Here is an 11,362-nt window from a genome sequence, read left to right as displayed (position 1 = left end):
AGCATAGATAAGATGTTAAATGAAAGAGTACTTCTGCATTCACTGCTATCCAAGATTCTTGGAGGGAATACGACTATGACCTAGGCGAATGGGTACAATACTTCCGTAGAAATCCACATGAGACTCCTTACAATACCCAGTACAGCTCCCGATATAGTTCAGCTCCCACCAGTGTCCGAAGGACACAGCAGAAGAAGTCCTATTTTCGCATGTCGCCAGCTAAACAATGGAATGAATACTGGTATCAAGATGCCTGTAAGAAGGATGAAAATTTAAAATATTATTCACTATTGTTCAATTACATTAGTAAAATTTCTTCCACCACAGCATCCAGGACTGGGAAATGTAGAATTCATTATTGAGCAACGTATTATTAGAACTGAGAAATATTAGCTGGGACATATTGTAAATAATTTACACATTAATAAAAAGCTCATTAATACTGGTATATAATAGTTTTATCTTTTAAACTATTTATATGTGTAATACTCAATTTATATAGTATTTAGCTCTCTGGTCAGGTCAAGAACAAATCCTTGTAGATTATCAACTTATTGCTGATTCTTCGGAAGTTTGCGGTGTACTGTATACAGTATGTTTATATACAGTATTTATATATACATATATATATATATATATATATATATATATATATATATATATATATATATATTTATATACATTATATATATATTATATATATATTTATATATATATAAATATATATTAATATATATATATATATATATATATATATATATATATATATATATATATACACACACATATATATATATATATATATATATATATATATATATATATATATATATATATATATATATATATATATATATATATAATATATATATATATATATATATATATATATATATATATATATATATATATATATATATATATATATATATATATATATATATATATATATATATATATTGTATATATATGTATATATATACACATATATATATATATATATATATATATATATATATATATATATATATATATACAGTATATATATATATATATATATATATATATATATATATATATATATATATATATATATACACACAGTATAAACAAGCCGGTATGCTATCATATATCAGAAATTAATTTATTCGAGCAAGAAGAAATAAGATATTGGGAGTCTGATTAGGCCTACCTACTCTATTTAAAATAGTAACGAAATATTCTGCTAAGGATGTGTTATGCCCTCTCTAATGATTTTAATAGCATTAGTTCGCTATCTAAATTACGCTGGTACTTCTTATGATGTAAATATTGGTTGTAGTAACTAATTTGTTTTTTGCAATTTAGCTCAAATATTTCTGCTTTAATTTCCTCTTCTTAAAAGATTTCACATTTCTTATTTTAAACTATTTAATTCAAACAATTTGGGGGCTATTTTGAGCATACCCAGCATTAATAATACACGCTGACATCCCTTCATAATGAAATAGCAAACATCCTTTTACAATTTTTTTTGATTAAGGAAACTTATAACATTCTCCCATTACTAGAAGAAATACATCTTTGCGAATACAAAATACAATTCCAGGGTAAATTGTGTAGAAAACTTGAATGATAAATATCTGCCAGACTTTTAAAGGCAGGATTAAAAGAATTAGATCATTGTTGGATAAGTGCACCAAATGACCTCTGATCTAGATACCATTTCAGAACTTCTGTGCATTGAAATACGAATCCAAGCAAACGATGTTAGTAACATAATAATAAAGTTTTAAATTCCATTAATATTCCCTGCAATCTACTTTCTACAGGATTGGAAGGGACGATACAAGAGTCAAAATTGAAACCAAAATTTTCTGTTTGACTCTTAGAACAGTGAAACCAGTCTTTTTCCTGGAATCATATTCATATATCAACCTATTCACGATTATACAATCATCTGGAGAGATGTTCCTAGATGGTTGAATGATTAATCAGTCTTTCATAGAAGATAAAACTAGCTTACTCTAGTTAATCTGGAAACCCTATATCTCTTATTATAGTATTTATCTTCCGTAAGGGGATGGTACGGTCAGTGCACCTCCCACGATGCACTGTGGGCGTACCGAAGAGGAGTGTTTGTCGTGTCCCTGTGACTTGTAGCTGCACCCACTTTTTGTATTACGTTCTCACTTCCTTTCCATCATCTTGCCGTCCAACCTCTCTTAACTTTGAATTCATAATACAATTAAGGAGAGTTCCTTAGTTGTGCCTCGCTGAATGTCTTCCCTGGCTTGGCACCTGTAGCAACCCACTGCCAATACACTAGTTTCTTATGTAGTTGATTTTAGAATGAGATTGCTCTATACCAACATGTGTTTCCCATAGGTGGCCACCGGGACCAAATGTAAATTCCATGATTTGCAAACTAAAATCTGTGTGAAATAGGAAATTTCTGTCTACACTTCCTAATTTCACCAATGTGCGATGTTTAAGTAGCCTTTCTGAAGGTCAAGTATACCTAAGGTTTTTATCACCTCGGAGATATTAGCGGCATATTTCAAACCATATTAATTGTAATTTAGTTATGTATGAAAGAAACAATGCTACTTTTGACTGTGCCCAACGTACAATTAAACATACATACATACATATACCAAAGGCACTTCCCCCAATTTTGGGGGGTAGCCGACATCAACAAATGAAACAAAACAAAAAAGGGGACCTCTGCTCTCTACGTTCCTCCAGCCTAACCAGGGACTCAACCGAGTTCAGCTGGTACTGCTAGGGTGCCACAGCCCAACCTCCCACATTATCCACCAGTACAATTAAAAGGCAAGAAAAATATGTGTAGTAAATGTGATTCATCTGTAAAAGAATGGATTTAGACCTCAAGAACACCTCCAACTCTCAGAACTTTTAGTCTTTAATGGGATAAAGCCTGAGACCAAAAACCAGCCAATTTTGATTTGATGAGGCCAAAAAAGAACTAAAACGTTCAGGAGTATATATTATCAAACTTTATGAAAAATGATGTTTACGGACAATCCGTATACTCATAAACTTTTTAAAGTCAGCTTTCCCCTTTACGATGTCGGATGGGAAATTAACTCAAGTCCAGAGTCTTCCTGTCTATTATTCTGTCTACCAGAACACTTATCAAATGTAGATCAATAACTGAAATTTTAAAAAGCAGATAGAACTGTTTCACTAAATATAGCAAAGTATCTAAGTTTCAGTTTTTAGAAAGAAAGAAAAAGAGCTTGGGAATCTTTTCATCAAAACAAGACAATTTCTTTATTATTTTTTCCATGACCGAACAGCTTGCAAAGCCCAACTGTTTTCATCCATTTTTGTGCGCACTCATTGCTATTTACTTTAAGGTAGAAACACTTGTGAAATCAAAGTTATAATTTTCCATTGGCTGTATGAGCCTCATTAATTTTGATTATTTCAGCATTATTAAAGATCTCTTTACAAGGTCTCTCTGCATGTTGTAACGATTAGAAGTACAAGATTCTCTTCGCTTATGCTACTAATTTGTGTAGTTCTAAGATGTTCATTTATGCTTTATGCCTCCAGTTATTTCCTGACTATTTTAACATTTATGAGGAAGACTTCCTTAATGTGAATAGGATTTGCACAGTATTTTTATTTCTAGGCTCTCAATTTATGTTTTATTATTTCACTTTGTTTCATGGTAATATAGAAGTGTTGATGATTTCTGCAGAGTTTTGTTTTTGTTTCAAAAGAGTTGATATAGAATTTTCACATTTTAAATAGCTACTGATATGAAGATTTGTGTTCTTAATTCAAAGTGTGCAGTACTTAATATGTGAAGTTTAATTGATCAAATTTGTCAAGCGTTCATCTAAGTCTACTTAAAATCTTTAATCGGCATTCTGTTAAGTTCTTGTTGAATTTATTTATTTATTTATTTTATTTATTTATTTTTTTTTTAATTTATTTATTTATTTATTTATTTATTATGTACTGCAAGAAATTATTTATCCTGCAGGAGTCAATGACAAATCTTCACGCATTTTTGTTTTGAGACCTGACTATGTGTAACATAATGCACTAAAACTGGTACCAATTTTTTATGGAACTTTTATCACGAATAATGTATTATATTTGCAAAATGTCTGTTCATTTTAGCTTAGAAGTATAAGGATTGTGGTATCAGGGGTAATTTATATCAGGAACACACTATATTTTTTATTAATTTTGTAGAAAATGTAGTTGATGATTACATCTCTGTCTCTGCAAATATACCAGAGTTGTAATATTGTGGTATTTGCACTGTTATCTTACATTGGAGTTTGTATGCATGGGCATGAGTATTTCAATGTTTTATCTTAATTTGTAGTTCAGTAGAGTAGCATAATAATTTTTGGCTGGTATAAAGCTAGGAATGCAGATGAACAAGCATAAATTTATGTCCAAAGTAAATAGATTAATGAAAGGACTTAGAGTCACCATACTAAAACTGAACAGGGATCATTAATTAGAATTAGATGCATATTTCTGCACAGAATACTCTCCAATAACGTACTTAATTGTTAAACCAAGGAGTCTAATGATCAAGCAGAAGAAAACAAAACTCCAAAACTAAAATTACTGTGTAAAATATCATTATGTCATTAGAATGCAAGGCTTTTAGCTTTATACCTGCCTATTTGTTAAACATTGTCTTTAGAAGTGATCAGTAGAATAATGTAGCTTGAGATTCGGTCATGTCTCTTGATTCCACTAACACTTGTGATGCTACGACGCAGACAACGACCCCTGTTCGCCTAACCCTTGCTTCCCTGGAGTGGCTTGCACCCCTGGACCGGAAGGACCCAGGTGCGATAGCTGTCCAAGAGGATTCATTGGCAACGGCCGGGACTGTGTTCCAGGAATCACTTGCGCGGATCGTCCATGCGCCAGAGGTAAGGGCTAAGTATACAAGACTATTTTATGCTCTGTCATATTTGTCCATAATGCTTTTGGATTCAGATTTTTTTAGCTCTTGTGGTTTAGTCTATTGTTTCTAAAATAGCAATTATAGAGTTTTTTTTTATGATTTTCAACTCTAATTTTCCTGCGATTGAGTCTATTATTATTGTGTGTATTCAATTAATTGAGCACCATTTATAAATTGGCAATTATTTTTGTCATCTTGACTTGATGCCATTATTAGTAACGATGTAATACTTCATTTTTCTTGAATAACCTGATTTCTTGTCATTTATTTAGGAATTATATTTTAGTTCTTAAATATCCAGTTTTTTTTTTTTCTAAAAACTTCATGAAGCAATCATTGACAGTTGACAAAAAAATAATACATACAGAAAAAGTTATCTAAAGGATTTATAATGCTCTAAAACATATTATAAATATTGTTTTATTGGCAGTATATTGCTGCCTATCAAAGATTGTAGACTGTCAAATTACAGACCAGAAAATTTGCTTCCTTTGCTGTAAAACAAAAATGATTTTATTTGTTTTGTATTTTCCATATTTTTGTAGAAAAGTGTATCATGTATTCATTATTATGGCTGTTTTTATTATTATTATTATTATTATTATTATTATTTGGGATTCCTTAATATACAATGCTAGACTATAAAAATTATGTAAATATACAGCTGATTACACAAAACGTAACATTTTCTCAAACTCTATCAACAACGCACTCAATGTCACCCTTTTTCTTTGCTCCTTCCAGCCCATATCATCATTGTGGAAAAAAGAAGGAATCTTACAGAAACATTCAAAAATCCATTGCTCTTTGAACCACCTGTTAGAGTCCCGTACCTGACTTTTCCTTGGCTGTAATTGGTCCTTGTTGGCACTGTTTTATCATGCTTAGTTCAGATGCGCTTGTTCTATTTTCTCTTTTGTGCACATTTATTCCACGTCATTTAATTTTGTTTTTGCGAAGTCCGCTGAAACACACACTGGGTTTTCTGATGCAGTACTGTATACTTTGGGTAAAAAGCCTGTGTAATATGCGCGCGTATTTATTGGAAATTGTGCATCCTTATTTTCAATCTTTGTATAAGTGTAAAACATATATGGTATTTAAGAAAATTACAGTAATAAACATTTATTGTATACAGTACAGTAGCCTACTCCCACATAGGGTATTCCTGATGCAATTACACAATCAGTGCAGGAATATTTTAACATTTCCTTAAAAGAATCTGTGTGCTGGCGGTTTTCAGTCTCCAGGATCCAAACAAGTATAGTATTGTCAAATATTGACAAGGAAAGCATTACATTTTCTGTTTTTAATCCACGATCATTTTTCATCTACCTTGATTTTACTTTTCATGGCAGCCATTACTCATTTTGATAGATTGATTTTCAGTCCTGTTCTTTTATGCGATGATAGGTTCACCTTTCCCACAAGAACCGTGGATTTTTATAGTTATACAAGGTTGAACTTGACATTTCTACCCTTCTAGTTCATCTTCTAATGAGAGCTGCTGCTTTTTGTGTGTTTTTTTTTTTTTAATTTTGTACAAAACAAACTTCTCTTGTGGCCCCAAGCTCATTGAGATGATGTGAATGTAGTACAGGTAAAAAGGAACGTAATAACTAGCCACTGCTCCCACTCTCACCAAATGGTGTGTGATATGTAAGTAGAGTTGAGCTCCATGCTCATTAGTTGAATTCCAAAGCTTGTAAAACTGTCAAATTATTGAGAAGTATTCAAATAATATTATGGTCTCCATTCTCCGATTTATCAACAACATTGATCATAAAAATTGTAAACCAAGAAAGCATTACCATGAAGTTTATATCTGAAAACAATTCTTCAGCATTGTGTAACACGATAATTTCAATATGTATTGTATATACAAATTTATTCTAATCTATTTTTTAGATGAGCTGCTGATCCCTGCTGTGTAGATGCATATTCTATTCAGTTGAATTACGAAATTTTGTATCCCCACGTACTGAGGTTTTACCAGCAGTTTGTGTGTAATCCAAAGAACAGTTCTTGGAACACACATACTAAAGTATCAAATGATTTCTTTGAGTATACATATTCATAACCAAAAAGACAAGCAGCTCTTTTGTCACCCTAACAGAGCTATTCATTACCAGCCAACCTCAAACTTTAGAGTTGGCTTTCTTCATCAGCTGTCATTCTGTGTGTTAGAAGCTCCCGGCATATTTCTTCCACTGTTCTTTATTCACAGCCTTTTTTATGATATCTAACAATTCGGAATCAAACCACAACACACTCTCCAAATACCCCCTGTAGGAGTGAGGTGTTACGACACGTCAGACGGTTATCGGTGTGGACCTTGCCCTCCCGGACAGACTGGGGATGGAGAGATATGTAATCCTATAAGTGCATGCGACCCAAATCCTTGTTTCCCTGGGGTCCAGTGCTCCAGTACCAATGTTGATCCATTCTACCGCTGTGGTACCTGTCCACCTGGCTTCACTGGTAATGGCTCTACCTGCAGAGACATGGACGAGGTAACTATGCAGGGTAGAATTTTTTTTAAATGTGTATCTTTTAACATACTGTGTGTAAATCTGTGCAAATAAATGTGAAAATCTTTTTTCTTATCAATATGTTCATGACAATATTCCTAAAACAGTGTGACCTAGCCATGCCATGCGATCAAAGGGTACGCTGCATCAACATGCAGCCTGGATTCAGGTGTGATCCTTGCCCTCCTGGTTTCACCGGATCCCCTGGTCTGCAAGGTATCGGCCTCCAGTTTGCTCAGCAGAATAGACAGACATGCTACGACATAGATGAATGTGATGATCAAAACAATGGAGGCTGTGTGCCAAATTCTCACTGTCACAACACCGAGGTTAGTAAGAATTTGAAAATATCTACAAAATGCAGTAATTTCAGATAGCTCTGTTATGTGCTAAACCCACTTTATTGAGCTCTTATAACATTCTGAGCTGTAAACGTAATGCTTACTAAATTATTTCAGGGATCCTATTATTGTGGAGACTGCTATGAAGGTTTCATTGGTAACCAAACAATGGGATGTCATAACAGGCCTGGTCTCTGCCCCGATGGTAGACAGTGTCATGTAAATGCCGACTGTATCAAACCATTTGGACTCAACTCCTATGTTTGCAAGGTTAGTGCAGGGCTTAATTATATACACTGCGCACAAATAATACGATTTTTTTCTCCTTGAAAACTGGATTTGCTCCCTACAGAATTAAATAAAATAAAATAAAATTCCTCTAATTTCAGTGTAAAGTCGGTTGGGCTGGTGATGGTGAAACTTGTGGTCCAGATCGAGATTTGGATGGATGGCCTGACTATGACTTGGGCTGTGATGATCCTCGCTGTCGTCAAGACAACTGCGTTCAGACTCCAAACTCTGGCCAAGAAGACTCAGATGGAGACAACATTGGAGATGCATGTGATGATGATGCTGACAATGATGGTATCCCCAACAGTCCAGTAAGTTACAAATCCTTCTTTTTCACTGAGATTGCAGCTTTTTGAAAGTTTTAACCAGCCTTTGAAAAAAATTATGAAATTATAAACTTGAAAGACTACAATTTTGGAATTAAATAAGGATAGGCCTTGCAGAAATCTGTATATAGTAACTTATCCATAGTGTTGATTATTACGAATATTTTTATTTTTCAAAAAGATATATTTTTGTTGTCCATTCACACTCTTAAACTAATAAGTATTACTAATTGATTTCAAGTAAAAGAAGTAAGTGCATGCATTTATTTGTCAAGTTTTAAAACTATTATTACAAAACATGATCTTGAGTTTGCAAGTCCCCTAACATAATTTGAAGATTGAAGATTTTCCTATTTCACTCTTGGAAAAAAAGAGAAAAAATTCTATTCTAAAAGCAATAACAATGCCCTATTTCATGACCAAAAGGTTTAAAGTATAGATACATTTAGGTTTTTCCTCATTTCTTCACAGAATAAATATTCGGCTATCAGATGCTTAGGTATGACTTATGAATTGGAATGTGATTGTTAGTTACACAACAGAGCAGTTCAAGTGCTTAAAATATAGGTTTATGACCAGGTAGCACAACCTATATTAATTTTATTCAGATGCACTAGCTCCAAAGTAGTTGTTATGAAGTTTCTCAACAAAAGTGATATTGAAAGCTTCAAATTTTTATTATAAAATGTACATGTTATCTTCGCATATCTAAAACTGGCAGCTGTTTTGTTATTGTTTCCACTAGCAGTATTTTTTGTCTTTTTAACAGGATAACTGCCCTCTAATATCCAATCCAGACCAGAAGGATAGTGACCCATCTGGCCCTGATAAGCAGGGAGATGCTTGTGACAATTGCCCGACCATTCCAAATCTTGAGCAGGAAGATAACGATAAAGATGGCCTTGGTGATGCTTGTGACCCAGATATTGACAACGATGGTAAATCCTTAGTTCGTAACCATTTTTATCCAGATAAGAATATTTACTTATTAACACTTTCCTTATATAGTTTCATAAGTAAGTTTGATTTTGTGTGTCCTGTATACACTTTTTAATTTCTATTTGTGTGTATTTTATCTTATTTTTTGACATATTTGTGATTTATTACCAGGAAATTTATTACAGAATTTTGATCTGTACTTCTAAAATTACCAACTTTACTTCGTTATTGATAATTTGTTGCCATCTTCACACTTGCCACCTTGCTCTTCAGGAGTGCAAAATCGTGTTGATAATTGCCCAAAGACACCCAACCCTGACCAGAAAGATAGTGACCGTGATGGCCTGGGAGATGCATGTGATAACTGTCCAGAGGTGCGCAATCCAAGTCAAGATGATATTGACAAAGATCTCATCGGTGATGCTTGTGATACTGATAATGATCGTGACAGGTCAGTAATCCTATTAAGATTTTTTAATGATATCCTGAAGCCATAGCATTCAAGTGTAAAGATCATCGAAGAAAAGCAAACCTGTTCCAATATCATGTGCCTAAAATGACAGCAAAAATATAGGTAGCATCAACATGTTCTCATAATTTATCTTTGTGTTTCAGAGATGGTGTTCAAGATGACATGGACAACTGTGTAGATATTCCCAACAGCGACCAGCATGATGCTGATAATGACGGCAAGGGTGACGAGTGTGACCCTGATGCAGATAATGATGGCATCCCCAACCAAGTTGACAATTGCTGGCTCATCTATAACCCTGATCAAAAGGATTCTGATAGTGATGGCAGAGGTGATGCATGTCTTGATGATCAGGATGGAGATACTTTTCTGGACTTCCAGGATAACTGTCCAAATAATTCAAAGATTTATGCAACCGATTTCAGGTAGGAAAATAATTATTTTTCATTTAGGAGCAATTAGAAAAAACATTTTATTCCTAATAGTGATTCCAAGTGTAGCCATTTCTATGAGAAGTAGTTTTAAGAAGAGAATCTCCTTAACCTATTTACTATTTTTTTTATTTCCCATAGCTACTCCCAGGTTACCTTGTTCATACTGAAATTAAATTTGCATGAACTTCAAAAATGACAAATTTGGAAGTAATTTGTATTTTTTCTAATGATACAAACCTGTAGCTCTTTATAGGTCTATTATTTTCGGCAAAGCTGAAAGACAAGCCATTAGACTTTTTGTGAGGGTCCCTCACACCGCTAGTTAGGGGGCCGGGTGGAGTAGCTACCCCTCTCACACACCTGTGACTGTACTTCACTGTGCTTGGAGGTAGGACTTCAAGGGGGACTGGGATGGCTGGCAAATCTGTATAAATAGCTATTGGTTTGTATCGTTTGGAAAAATACGAAATACTTCCAAATTTGTCATTTGTTCAGTAACTGGAATACAAACCTACACTATTTATAGGGGTTGACTCACCTATTAGGAGGGTGGATATCCCTGCCAATCTGGCTTTTTGGCTTTTACCCAGGGATTCCCCCTTTTGTGTGTTAGCTCATAATAAGTGGAAACCCTACACCTCACTAAAACCTTTTTATGCATGATCTGCAGCCTACGCAAACTTGTGTGTTTTTTATACTAGCAACTTGACTGTCAAAGTAAGAGTTCTTCCGAGTCATAGGAATCGTCTGAGATCAACAAGACATTCCCAGTACCACCTCGCCAGGGAATGGGGACGTAACGGTATTGACACAATATCAGGGGTTACATGAGGGAACAATGGTTTACCTGCAGTTGGTTGAGGTCAGCTTTGCAGAGGGCCCTGGATGCTGATTCCCCAAAAGGGTAGGATGAAAAAAAGAAAGAGCCAGTCATTCTTATTCATTCACTCAGACTAAGACTGGGAAACCAATGCCCTCAGCCTCCTGCTACTTGTCCATGAAGAAGCTTGAGGTGTTTAACTAGTTGTTGTGCAACCACCACAGCACCGATAGGGAAGATATCGAGTCTCCTGTGGGTTA

At 34.1% G+C, this 11,362-nt stretch overlaps 1 protein-coding gene across 5 annotated transcripts in view; it reads left to right on the top strand.

Moving 5' to 3' along the window:
• Nucleotides 1-11,362, top strand: part of Tsp (Thrombospondin) — a 166,260-nt gene that overhangs the window by 134,439 nt on the left and 20,459 nt on the right. For all 5 annotated transcript variants that reach the window (XM_068350754.1, XM_068350753.1, XM_068350758.1 and 2 more), the window contains 8 exons: nucleotides 4,758-4,913; nucleotides 7,241-7,461; nucleotides 7,587-7,808; nucleotides 7,938-8,090; nucleotides 8,210-8,422; nucleotides 9,207-9,375; nucleotides 9,650-9,827; nucleotides 9,992-10,273. In XM_068350754.1, the coding sequence (XP_068206855.1) occupies nucleotides 4,758-4,913; nucleotides 7,241-7,461; nucleotides 7,587-7,808; nucleotides 7,938-8,090; nucleotides 8,210-8,422; nucleotides 9,207-9,375; nucleotides 9,650-9,827; nucleotides 9,992-10,273 (1,594 nt within the window). The remainder of the gene's footprint in view (nucleotides 1-4,757; nucleotides 4,914-7,240; nucleotides 7,462-7,586; nucleotides 7,809-7,937; nucleotides 8,091-8,209; nucleotides 8,423-9,206; nucleotides 9,376-9,649; nucleotides 9,828-9,991; nucleotides 10,274-11,362) is intronic.

The sequence above is a fragment of the Palaemon carinicauda genome, chromosome 27, assembly GCF_036898095.1.
Source record: "Palaemon carinicauda isolate YSFRI2023 chromosome 27, ASM3689809v2, whole genome shotgun sequence".
Lineage (NCBI taxonomy): Eukaryota > Metazoa > Arthropoda > Malacostraca > Decapoda > Palaemonidae > Palaemon > Palaemon carinicauda.
The sequence above is the reverse complement of the archived record's forward strand: the minus strand, read 5'-3'. Positions and strand labels throughout refer to the sequence as shown.